General features: G+C 29.3%; 2 protein-coding genes across 2 annotated transcripts; both read right to left on the bottom strand.

Annotated features, from left to right (window-relative positions):
• Positions 1–2,537: 2,537 nt before the first annotated feature.
• Positions 2,538–6,119, bottom strand: LOC139775799 (putative gustatory receptor 28b). The gene is made up of 7 exons (XM_071712075.1): positions 5,844–6,119; positions 4,289–4,554; positions 3,833–3,991; positions 3,350–3,605; positions 3,022–3,090; positions 2,845–2,934; positions 2,538–2,743 (listed from the first exon to the last, which is right to left on the bottom strand). The coding sequence occupies exons 1-7, from the start codon at positions 6,117–6,119 to the stop codon at positions 2,666–2,668; spliced, it is 1,194 nt and encodes a 397-aa protein (XP_071568176.1). The 3' UTR covers positions 2,538–2,665.
• A 2,642-nt stretch (positions 6,120–8,761) lies between these two features.
• Positions 8,762–11,966, bottom strand: LOC139775794 (putative gustatory receptor 28b). The gene is made up of 7 exons (XM_071712067.1): positions 11,486–11,966; positions 10,516–10,781; positions 10,060–10,218; positions 9,577–9,832; positions 9,246–9,314; positions 9,069–9,158; positions 8,762–8,967 (listed from the first exon to the last, which is right to left on the bottom strand). The coding sequence occupies exons 1-7, from the start codon at positions 11,759–11,761 to the stop codon at positions 8,890–8,892; spliced, it is 1,194 nt and encodes a 397-aa protein (XP_071568168.1). The 5' UTR covers positions 11,762–11,966; the 3' UTR covers positions 8,762–8,889.
• Between the last annotated feature and the right edge of the window lie 1,024 nt (positions 11,967–12,990).

The raw sequence follows: 12,990 nt of genomic DNA, 5'->3' as shown, positions 1-12,990 counted from the left end.
GGCGACGATATAAATATATATCTCCTCTTATTATATGTAAGAAAATATAACGAAGTAGTCTTGTCAGGCATGCCAAATAAGTTAACATTTCCATAGTCATCTGTATTTTAAACATTGCATTTAATTCGCGAGCAAGTTGACACAATTCCAAATAGAGATGCCTATTCAAACATATAAATTGTTAATTATAAAGAATAAAAAAATAGTGAATTGAGAAAAATTATTTTTTAATCTAAATGAAGATCATATTATCTGAATAAATTCAGCCGAAAATACATCATTTTTACACAATGCTAAATGAGGCCAAAATCAATGATCTATCCAAATACACGTTTGTGTACCGATTTACATTGTGGTCCACAACACGTGTTTGTAATTGTTAATACACATGATATGTCGACAGTACAACTTTTTTCCATGTATATCTTACACATCATGTTCTTCTTTCAACAACAACATCTCATGTGTTCATTTAAATTGTCAAATCTGTTGCCAATGTACCTGCAAAGGAAAAATTGTACAATTCCAAAACTTATGAAGAATGAGCTTAAGATAATTTCAAAACCATTTGTTGCGTATCTCGTTCTAACTAAATAGTAAAGTATTATATATATATATATATATATATATATATACTAAATAGTAAAGTATTATATATATATATATATATATATGTATATATATATGTATATATATATAATACTTTACTATTTAGTCAGAACGAGATACGCAACAAATGGTTTTGAAATTATCTTAAGCTCATTCTTCCTTTGCAGGTATATTGGCAACAGATTTAACAATTTAAATGAACACATAAGATGTTTGTTGTTGAAAGAAGAACATGATACTATTTTAGTTTTTAAATTATATAAATTATATGGATTATATTTATTATAAAATTATAATTTTAGAACATTAATTTTTCTAAATAGTGTATTCTTTATAATAATATTGTTTATAAAATAGGTGGTAGTTAAGACAGTAAATATATGTGTATATAAATTAATTAAGAAATTACATAATATTGTATATAATATTATTATATTAATAGAAATAGTTTAGATATTAATAGAAATAATGTACCCACCATAGAAAAATTATAAATGCTAGATCCACAAGCATGTTGATGTGTTGATAATGGTTTACAATATAAGGTATAATCATGCACCAATAATTCTCCAATATAGAAGACCACCACATCATATCAATTATATTGACTGTTTGGGTACACACTAGCCATCCAATTTAATACCCATTTTATACACACATGCAATAACTTTTGATATATTTTAGGAGTGCCTAACTCTTCCAACGTATTGTCTATAGTAGCAAGTTTTTCTATAAACATCCGCATTTCCTAGATAATATTATGCCAAAGGACAATCCAACATTTATTGTAAATTATATTTATGTAAACATTTTTAGACAATTATATTTTTGCTATAAGAACACTTATAATAGATTAACACACACACACACACAGAGAGTCTTTTATAAATTAATCTAACAATAAGTCGAATATATGTGGCGTACATATACCTTGTGTTGATATGAACTCATAATAATAGATATAATGAGGACGAGGACGTTCATTAGAATATTGATTAGAGTAAATGTTGCCAAGAACCACTTTTCTACTTTAAATCCTACTACTACATAATAAAAAACATAACCGTAAACGATCCACAATGTCACATTATAAAAAATATTTAAATAAGGTTTCTTCAGAGTATGAATGCCGAAACCGAGAATGTGAAAGATCAAGAACAGAGGATGTACAGCTTGTTCTATAGTAGTCACCATGTTCATGTTCATCACAATCGTCATTTCTACCATAAACTGACAGTTGGACCTGTATCCAGCCGATATATAACTCGTTATTAAGGCGATAGAATAATACATAGATCAATGCATTAGCTTTATATTATATCTAATGCGGGGTCTACAATGCGAGTCGTAGGTCGTGGATCGTGGGAGGTTGACCAATCACAGTTGATTATTCTCCTCAAAATCGATTGCGATTCGTAAATTTCTTGCGACTCACGACTTGTGACTCGCATTGTAGACCTCGCATATCTTTTCCCTAATTATACACAATGACCAATGACATAGCCGATCTAGTGTCTCTTGACACTATTAATGCTAATGATTAAATTGGTTTTAGCTTGCAGACACTGCTCAATTAAGGTATCTAACTTCGTATTAGAATTTTTATGAAAATTATAGTATTAGAGGTAAAGTGGCTATATATTTATAATAAAAAGAAATTGATAAGAAATCAATTCATAAGCTTATATGTCTCGTTGATCAAGCATTAACATTTCAAATTAAAAGAATCCTTATATTTAATATGTTATTTAATATTCCTCAATCAAGATATAATTTATAAATGCTAAAATAAGAGTTCTTATTTAACAGAAATAGATGTATACAATTCGTAGACAATATAAATTGATGTGACAATATAAATAAATGTACATGAAATATTAACTCGACATATAAAAAATATTAAATTAATTGTAATTATTTACACTGAATATTTTATAATTCAATATATTTATTTATAGCTTTAGATTACAATATTAAATAGAAATATTGAATAATAAGTTAGAAATTGAGTGTGATAAATTTCACAATCGCATATATTTCACGCTACTTGCTGTAGCTACATTTCTTTGTTCCATACAGGAACAAAATCCATTTGCGCCATAAAAATAACGATGGTGAGAGTCCAGACGAAAAACTGAAGAGAGATAACAAACAGAAATATTATTATTGGAAATTTTGCAACTTAGTAAGCTAAAATTCTGCATAAAGGTAGGAATAATATTAAAGATGATTAACCTTACGAATAAAGGCGTAGCTAAAATAAAATAGTCCCCAACCGCTAAACTTCAATGGCCGTAATGATATTTGCAAAACAAACTGATAAATCTGTGTTACATTATAATGCAATTCTTATTTTAATTTAAATAAAAATTATTTTGAATCAAGAGATGGATTATATAGAAAACATTTCACCTCTTCGCGAGCTTCCGCAAAACAAATGAGATTTGTTAATTTGTGGATAATGCTCTTGGTCTTGTGCGCCTGAAATGATATAAAATTAATTATATTTGTTTACATTTATAATTGTATTGTTTTTAATAACAAATTGGTATTTTTACATAAAGCAGAAATTTCTGAATCTGTTTTATTACCGCAAAGAATTGTTTGCAATGTTAACGTTTATTTCAATTTGATTGTTATTCACAATTATTAATCTTCAAGAAAGATTTAAGATTATGTTATTTGTTATGTAACTTTTTTATAATTTGCAAAAATGATTTTTTTCAATTAATATGTTTACCTTAGCGCTAACGCTTTCGCAAATGTGATTCACTGATAGGAGTTTTGTTAAAAATACGAGAAACCATATCATACTAGGAAGAAATGTGTTTAATATTATGTTACTGTTTATTTCTTTTAGATGTAATATCGTGTAATATACAAAGTAAAACCCTCCGTTTAAGACAACGAAATAGGTTATCATTTGCAAAGTCATTTGTACTCCGAAGAAACCATTTATATCACGAGCTGTTCGGCAAAGTTCCAAATGGAGATGTCTAAAAAGATATTATTTTAATAAACAAATAATTATTAGAAATATATTTGTATATATTAATCTATTATTTTTAAAATACAATATGTCTATATATCGCGTTAGTGTCTTACAATTAGACGAATTAGCGCGATTAGAGCTGATTTATCGAAAGATTTATCACGTCGTAAAACAGAATAAAAGTTATATTTATGTTTATTTTACATGAATATTAGAAAATTTGTAATTTACATTACGATCCATAATATGTGTTTGCGATTCTTAGCATTTCGAACGTTGTAACCATTAACGACAAGAAATTTTTTCCACTTGCATCTTAGTCCACAGTCTTCTGTTTCTGATAGTTGCTTAATATGATCGTTTATTTTATCTAGCCTTGCACCGATATGTCTATAATTTAAAAAATATTTAGAAAAAGCGTAAATTTCTTTAGGCGTAACAAAGTAAAAACATGAGAAACCTATTCGTCTATTATCTTTGTTCGCATAAAATTTTTAATTTTATAAATACAGAAGTGTATTACAATATAACATTAACATACAATAATTTAATGTATTTTTTTGTATTGTACTTGATTTAATATATTTATTTTGAGAAGGTAAGAATTTATCAAGTTAAATTATCTTAATTAAATTACTTTAATAATACTCGCGGTAAAATGATTATAACAAAATAAGATTTACAAACCTTAGAAGAAGAATAAACGTTATATCCGTGATGCTGTTAACGTACATAGAATAAGACATAACAAAAGGCAGAAATATGGCTCTTGTATCATGGAATATTCCTATACACGCTAAAAAATCCGAAGTCCATGTTACGCAAATCATTAAAAACCATATAATCAACGCTTTTCTTGTCAAATTTCTCATTTTATGGTATTCTTTGGGTATACCGAGCTCTTCCAATGTATCATCCACAAGATCTAACTTCCTTGTATACTGCAGGTATTTCTGAGGATATCAGCAATCAGAAAATTTATAAAACTAGGAGACTCTTCTTCTGATTTAATATACTTAATATAGGGGAGACCGGGGCAAACTCGACACAATTTTTTCAAAGGCAATTTTTAACAATTAATTAAAATTTTCAAGCAAATTTAATGGTATACATTTAAAGAGTGTTCCTTCAGGTACAAAATTGCTTAAGGAAATTTTGCTATACATTGCTTAGTTTTGCTCCCAGGAAAGGAAAAGTGACGCAAAGACAAATTTTCAAATTGAAAAATGCCGGGGCAAACTTGACACTTTGCCTGATCGACACAATTTGATCTGGAACTTATTTTTTATTGTCTGAAACTAAACATACATTGTTTATCGTGTATTTAAAAAGTACAAAAATTCGGAATTAAGTAAAACAATCGTTGGAAATAATGAGAACAGAAATTGTTAAACATTCAATTATTTTCATCTAAACTCATGTCTGAAAAACAATTTATGCAAATAAATTCGCGATTAGACGTGCACACACATTTGTCATGAGCTATATATAGCTGCATGATAAGCATCGTTTGTTATTGGGAGCTGATAAAACGGCGTGGTGTCGACTTTGCCCCGAACGTCGTTTTTCACTTTTGTTACTCCAAAAATATAAAAATTTTGAAAATATGCAAAAACTATTATCAGATTCATATAAAGCATCGAATTTCCTATCAAAATCACTTACCGGTAGATTCGCAAGAGTAAAGCTTGATAAAAGAGTAGAAATTTTCGAGGGATCAGAAAAATTACTTTTTACCATCAAAAACGCTTATGTCGCGCTAAAAATTACACCATAACTCAGAATGTCACCAAATTCCATTGATAATACTGGCACATAAAGACGCATTTACAGTAGGAAAGGCAAGTTTCTACGATAGATTTAAATTGGCAAAAAGCCTAGTGTCAAGTTTGCCCCGGTCTCCCCTACTTATAAGGCATATACTTATATAATGATACACTTAATTGTAAAGCACAGCGTACACAATACAAATTTAATTAAAAATATACATTAAATTATCTAATGCGAAGACCAACATTAAAAACAAAATTCATTAGTTGATTGCACCTTTAACTTCAATAAAGATAAATTAATATATAAAATATATTTCGAAAATAGAGAAATTTATTTTATCATTTTTAAATATATTAAATAAATAATGTTGAAATTAGTTATTTTTACATTCTAGGATGTGCTATTCTATGTTGTTTGTTTTATTTTAGATATCACACTTTATTAAAACATTGTTAAATAAAGCTCATACCTCGTATTCGCAAATGGTGATAATTATGGATGTTATTGTTGTAAGCAAATTTACTGTTATCTCAAAAGATTCTATTAATCCAGTATATACTCCTTCCAAAGACAGATAGGTCGTCACGTAATATAACACATAAGCATAAACACTCCACACAGTTAATATATAGAAAATACTCAAGCGATATCTAGGCTGGTTTAAAGGATATCTAAGAATTCCGAAACCTAAAAGAGAGGCGGCTAAGGAAATAGGACTTAGCGCCTTTTCTGTAGTGTCGATCATTATGGAGACTCTCGCAATTCAATGTGTTAACTGTTAAAATTTTCAAGTTGCAACGTTTATATTGTGCAAACGTCACATTTATCATTATGACGAAATGGCTACACTTAATTATATCGTAAATGTCTTTAAATCATTAAACGATAGCACAGTTGAGATAATCGATCCGCATACAAAGTATATGCACTTACGTTTAAATTGCATTTTGCACTTTCCAAGCATATTTATTTGCGTTATATAAAACGCTAAAATAATGTAATAAAATTTAATTTCGACATAATTTTGATTAAGTTCTTTAAAGAAGTTGATTAATTTTATTATATTATGTTTTATAGTACCAATAAATCGTGTTAATTGAAAAGGAATATGATTACACAATATTATTATTTGCTTTATCTTTTTGAAGTATTACAATTTATATAGATATTTATAATAATGTGTTTATTAATTATTTAAATAAATACATACTTTATGACTATGGTGAAAAACTGAAGGAAATTTACAATATGACGTGTGTTCTTTGTCTTATTTAGTCTTGTTACACGATTATGTAAAGAAATTAATTTTTGCGCTCTAATTTTTTTGTGACTGATATTTGTGACAGAATTTATTTTAAACTAACTGTATGGATTAAACAAATAAAAATGTATATATTGGCTGTAAGAAAATTATTAACAATTATTGAAAACTAAGAGCAAAAAATTGTAGCCGATATATAACTCGTTATTAAGGCGATAGAATAATAGGGGAGACCGGGGCTAAACAGTCCGTTTTTTTTCGGTGCCGATTTTTAACAACAAAATAAATAATGGTAGTTAAAAGTGGTATACCACTGTAAAGAGTGAACCTTTAGCTACAAAATTTATATAGGAAATTTTTGTCTACGTCGCTTTGTTTAACCGGTATAGAGCAAAAACGACAACGGTGGAAAAATTGAAATCTCAAAAATGCCGGGGTATAACAGTCTGCACTGCATTTTCAATACATATACGTACATCTAATCCTAAAAAATAATAGGATACATGCAATAATTGTTTTTTAAGAGAAAAATATAAAAATTTATTTAAAATTTTTATGCGAAACATTATTAAAAAATAGTTACGAGGGTTCCTCTTTCCGCAGAAGTCACTCGCCCGACTTGTTTCACTCCTCGACGTCCGATGACTCTATTCGGTGTCTGAACGGTTGTAATTCCCGTCTCATCCATATTCCATATGCAGTGAGCCCGAAAATGCCTTGGAAATGCACCCGAACTGCTTACTGACCGATTAGCCCCAAACACAAGTTTCAGGTTTGATCGCCCACGAAATATTAGACATCAACGATAATGAAAAAACTACACTGGATTCGTGTTCAGCATGCATTACTCTTTATAATCACGTACCTCGAGATTTGGAGAGCAAATATTATTGCAGATATTACAAAATTTCCACGCGCAGAAAATGTAACTTTCACCTTTCGAAAACACGTTTGCCTTCGTAAAAATCATAACACGGCAGGTAATCTGCCGAAACTCCGTTGGTCACATGGGTACTATAAGCAGCGTTTACAATGTTAATAGCGAGTTCGCACAATATACAGGTTCCGAGATATTTGATTAGACGTATTTACCCCGTAGACGTTTTAACCCCGGTCTCCCCTACATAGATCAATGCATTAGCGTTATATTATATCTAACTTTTCCGTAAACATACACAATGACCAATGACATAGCCTAGTGTCTCTTGACACTATTAATGCTAATGATTAAATTGGTTTTAGCTTGCAGACACTGCTCAATTAAGGTATCTAACTTTGTATTAGAATTTTTATGAAAATTATAGTATTAGAGGTAAAGTGGCTATATATTTATAATAAAAAGAAATTTATAAGAAATCAATTTATAAGCTTATATATCTCGTTGATCAAGCATTAACATTTTAAATTAAAAGAATCCTTATTTGTATGTGTATTTATTGCGTTTCCCCACAGGGTTTACAAGGCGTTTTTTTTTTTAAATGAGTAACGTTCCCAAACCTCTTACAAACTCCGAACTCATATCAAAAACACACAGAATCAAAGCTTAAATTCAAAGAAAAATATAACTCCCCCGTGCCTGGCCATGACCTTACAATTTATTACCCTCCCTCCCCCTCTTCTTCATCATCTTCTCCCTGGGCTTCGTCTTTCGTCCTCCTTCCTTCTCGTTACGGCTCTCCTCTATTTGGCCCATTCTTTCTTTCCCTTATCCCCCAATTCCTCGTCCGACTCCATGAGGAGTTTCTCCTCCATCCCTTTTGTTAATTCGTCCTCCTCCGTTCTCCCTGTACTCCTATGCCCCTCCAGTCTCCTTTCCATTCTCCCTTCTCTCTCCTCCCTCTCCCTATCTCTCCTTTCCACTGACTTGTCCTCCTGAATCTTTACTCCTATGTCATTCCCTGCCCTTCTCCTCGCCTCCAGGAAAAGAATCCTTATTTAATATGTTATTTAATATTCCTCAATCAAGATATAATTTATAAATACTAAAAGAGCTCTTATTTAATATAGAAATAGATGTATACAATTCGTAGACAATATAAATTGATGTAACAATATAAATAAATGTATATGAAACATTAACGTGACATATAAAAAATATTAAATTAATTGTAATTATTTACACTGAATATTTTATAAATCAATTTATTTATTTATAGCTTTAGATTACAATATTAAATAGAAATATTGAATAATAAGTTAGAAATTGAGTGTGATAAATTTCACAATCGCATATATTTCACGCTACTTGCTGTAGCTACATTTTTTTGTTCCATACAGGAACAAAATCCATTTGCGCCATAAAAATAACGATGGTGAGAGTCCAGACGAAAAACTGAAGAGAGATAACAAACAGAAATATTATTATTGGAAATTTTGCAACTTAGTAAGCTAAAATTCTGCATAAAGGTAGGAATAATATTAAAGATGATTAACCTTACGAATAAAGGCGTAGCTAAAATAAAATAGTCCCCAACCGCTAAACTTCAATGGCCGTAATGATATTTGCAAAACAAACTGATAAATCTGTGTTACATTATAATGCAATTTTTATTTTAATTTAAATAAAAATTATTTTGAATCAAGAGATGGATTATATAGAAAACATTTCACCTCTTCGCGAGCTTCCGCAAAACAAATGAGATTTGTTAATTTGTGGATAATGCTCTTGGTCTTGTGCGCCTGAAATGATATAAACTTAATTATATTTGTTTACATTTATAATTGTATTGTTTTCAATAACAAATTGGTATTTTTACATATAAAGCAGAAATTTCTGAATCTGTTTTATTACCGCAAAGAATTGTTTGCAATGTTATCGTTTATTTCAATTTGATTGTTATTTACAATTATTAATCTTCAAGAAAGATTTAAGATTATGTTATTTGTTGTGTAACTTTTTTATAATTTGCAAAAATGATTTTGATTCAATTAATATGTTTACCTTAGCGCTAACGCTTTCGCAAATGTGATTCACTGACATGAGTTTTGTTAAAAATACGAGAAACCATATCATACTAGAAAGAAATGTGTTTAATATTATGTTACTGTTTATTTCTTTTAGATGTAATATCGTGTAATATTCAAAGTAAGACCCTCCGTTTAAGACAACGAAATAGGTTATCATTCGCAAAGTCATTTGTACTCCGAAGAAACCATTTATATCACGAGCTGTTCGGCAAAGTTCCAAATGGAGATGTCTAAAAAGATATTATTTTAATAAACAAATAATTATTAGAAATATATTTGTATTTATTAATCTATTATTTTTAAAATACAATATGTCTATATATCGCGTTAGTGTCTTACAATTAGACGAATTAGCGCGATTAGAGCTGATTTATCGAAAGATTTATCACGTCGTAAAACAGAATAAAAGTTATATTTATGTTTATTTTACATGAATATTAGAAAATTTGTAATTTACATTACGATCCATAATATGTGTTTGCGATTTTTAGCATTTCGAACGTTGTAACCATTAACGACAAGAAATTTTTTCCACTTGCATCTTAGTCCACAGTCTTCTGTTTCTGATAGTTGCTTAATATGATCGTTTATTTTATCTAGCCTTGCACCGATATGTCTATAATTTAAAAAATATTTAGAAAAAGCGTAAATTTCTTTAGGCGTAACAAAGTAAAAACATGAGAAACCTATTCGTCTATTATCTTTGTTTGCATAAAATTTTTAATTTTATAAATACAGAAGTGTATTACAATATAACATTAACATACAATAATTTAATGTATTTTTTTGTATTGTACTTGATTTAATATATTTATTTTGAGAAGGTAAGAATTTATCAAGTTAAATTATCTTAATTAAATTACTTTAATAATACTCGCGGTAAAATGATTATAACAAAATAAGATTTACAAACCTTAGAAGAAGAATAAACGTTATATCCGTGATGCTGTTAACGTACATAGAATAAGACATAACAAAAGGCAGAAATATGGCTCTTGTATCATGGAATATTCCTATACACGTTAAAGAATCCGAAGTCCATGTTACGCAAATCATTAAAAACCATATAATCAACGCTTTTCTTGTCAAATTTCTCATTTTATGGTATTCTTTGGGTATACCGAGCTCTTCCAATGTATCATCCACAAGATCTAACTTCCTTGTATACTGCCGGTATTTCTGAGGATAACAGCAATCAGAAAATTTATAAAACTAGGAGACTCCTCTTCTGATTTAATATACTTAATATACTTATAAGGCATATACTTATATAATGATACATTTAATTGTAAAGCACAGCGTACACAATACAAATTTAATTAAAAGTATACATTAAATTATCTAATGCAAAGAGCAACATTAAAAACAAAATTCATTAGTTGATTGCACCTTTAATTTCAATAAAGATAAATTAATATCAGTCAGGAAGAAAAGAGCAATTGAGCCGCAACAGGATGTAAGTGTTGAAAACTATATTATGAATAATTGACAAACGTTTCGGCCCATCATGGGGCCATCCTCAGTGTCGATACATATTCTTAAAAACTAACGCGACAGAACTTAATGTCGCCGACGTGATGCGCCCATGATGGGCCGAAACGTTTGTCAATTATTCATAATATAGTTTTCAACACTTACATCCTGTTGCGGCTCAATTGCTCTTTTCTTCCTGACTGATTTAATCGTATGAGCTTATTGACTTATATAAATTAATATATAAAATATATTTCGAAAATAGAGAAATTTGTTTTATCATTTTTAAATATATTAAATAAATAATGTTGAAATTAGTTATTTTTGTATTCTAGGATGTGCTATTCTATGTTGTTTGTTTTATTTTAGATATCACACTTTATTAAAACATTGATAAATAAAACTCATACCTCGTATTCGCAAATGGTGATAATTATGGATGTTATTGCTGTAAGCAAATTTACTGTTATCCCAAAAGCTGCTATTAATCCAGGAGATACTCCTTCCAAAGACAGATAAATCGTCACGTAATATAACACATAAGCATAAACACTCCACACAGTTAATATATAGAAAATACTCAAGCGATATCTAGGCTGGTTTAAAGGATATCTAAGAATTCCGAAACCTAAAAGAGAGGCGGCTAAGGAAATAGGACTTAGCGCCTTTTCTGTAGTGTCGATCATAATGGAGACTCGCAATTCAATGTGTTAACTGTTAAAATTTTCAAGTTGCAACGTTCATATTGTGCAAACGTCACATTTATCATTATGATGAAATGGCTACACTTAATTATATCGTAAATGTCTTTAAATAATTAAACGATAGCACAGTTGAGATAATCGATCCGCATACAAAGTATATGCACTTACGTTAAATTGCATTTTGCACTTTCCATGCATATTTACTTGTGTTATATAAAACGTTAAAATAATGTAATAAAATTTAATTTCGACATAATTTTGATTAAGTTCTTCAAAGAAGTTGATTAATTTTATTATATTATGTTTTATATTACCAATAAATCGTGTTAATTTAAAAGGAATATGATTACACAATATTATTATTTGCTTTATCTTTTTGAAGTACCTATTACAATTTATATAGATATTTATAATAATATGTGTTTATTATTTATTTAAATAAATACATACTTTATGACTACGGTGAAAAACTGAAGAAAATTTACAATATGACGTACGTTCTTTGTCTTATTTAGTCTTAAGTTACACGATTATGTAAAAAAATTAATTTTTGCGTTCTAATTTTTTTGTGACTGATATTTGTGACAGAATTTATTTTAAACTAACTGTATGGATTAAACAAATAAAAATGTATATATTGGCTGTAAGAAAATTATTAACAATTATTGAAAACTAAGAGCAAAAAATTGTAAGTATTGTTGCGCCCGTGCCGAGACGCCCGGTAGAGGCCCGAAAGGCAGTCGCGAAGCGCTGCGTGACGTCGAGCCTTGACGACGAGCTGTTGCGTTGGTTTGTTTATATATGCCGTCTGAGAGATTCTTCGCTGGGCCTTCGTGTCGAACAGACGTGTTCACGAGCCCTTCGTTGTATTCGCTAATACCCATTAAACGAGTTCCTTTCTATTTGAGAGAGTCTTTATTCCCGGCAACGGGATCGCGCGCCGCGTTCGCGAGTGAGAGTGTGTGAGTGCAGCGAACGCGCGGACGAGCGCAACAGTATTATTGTGTAAAATTAAACGTTATTTATTACATAAATTGCACATTTTAGATTTTAGAATAAGAATTAAATTTTAGAATTAGATTTAAATTTTAGAATAAAATTATTAAGCATAAAAAACAAAAGAAGACAGATATATTGAGATACTATTCATAGATTTTTATAATGACAAATGTTATTTATATCTGACGTTGGAGTTTATCAATTGCCTTGTC

The sequence above is a fragment of the Temnothorax nylanderi genome, unplaced genomic scaffold (assembly GCF_030848795.1).
Source record: "Temnothorax nylanderi isolate EJ_2023f unplaced genomic scaffold, tnyl_v1.0 TNYL_tig0105_pilon, whole genome shotgun sequence".
In the NCBI taxonomy this organism is placed as follows: domain Eukaryota; kingdom Metazoa; phylum Arthropoda; class Insecta; order Hymenoptera; family Formicidae; genus Temnothorax; species Temnothorax nylanderi.
The sequence above is the reverse complement of the archived record's forward strand: the minus strand, read 5'-3'. Positions and strand labels throughout refer to the sequence as shown.

Excerpts from the sequence above, each read along its gene's own strand:
- LOC139775799 (XM_071712075.1), bottom strand. The coding sequence starts at position 6,119 with ATGATCGACACTACAGAAAAGGCGCTAAGTCCTATTTCCTTAGCCGCC. Across the intron at positions 4,555-5,843 it reads TCACCATTTGCGAATACGAG|AAATACCTGCAGTATACAAG; the intron begins GTATGAGCTTTA and ends TGATATCCTCAG. Across the intron at positions 3,992-4,288 it reads ACGTTTATTCTTCTTCTAAG|ACATATCGGTGCAAGGCTAG; the intron begins GTTTGTAAATCT and ends TTTAAATTATAG.
- LOC139775794 (XM_071712067.1), bottom strand. The coding sequence starts at position 11,761 with ATGATCGACACTACAGAAAAGGCGCTAAGTCCTATTTCCTTAGCCGCC. Across the intron at positions 10,219-10,515 it reads ACGTTTATTCTTCTTCTAAG|ACATATCGGTGCAAGGCTAG; the intron begins GTTTGTAAATCT and ends TTTAAATTATAG. Across the intron at positions 9,315-9,576 it reads GCGAAAGCGTTAGCGCTAAG|GCGCACAAGACCAAGAGCAT; the intron begins GTAAACATATTA and ends ATATCATTTCAG.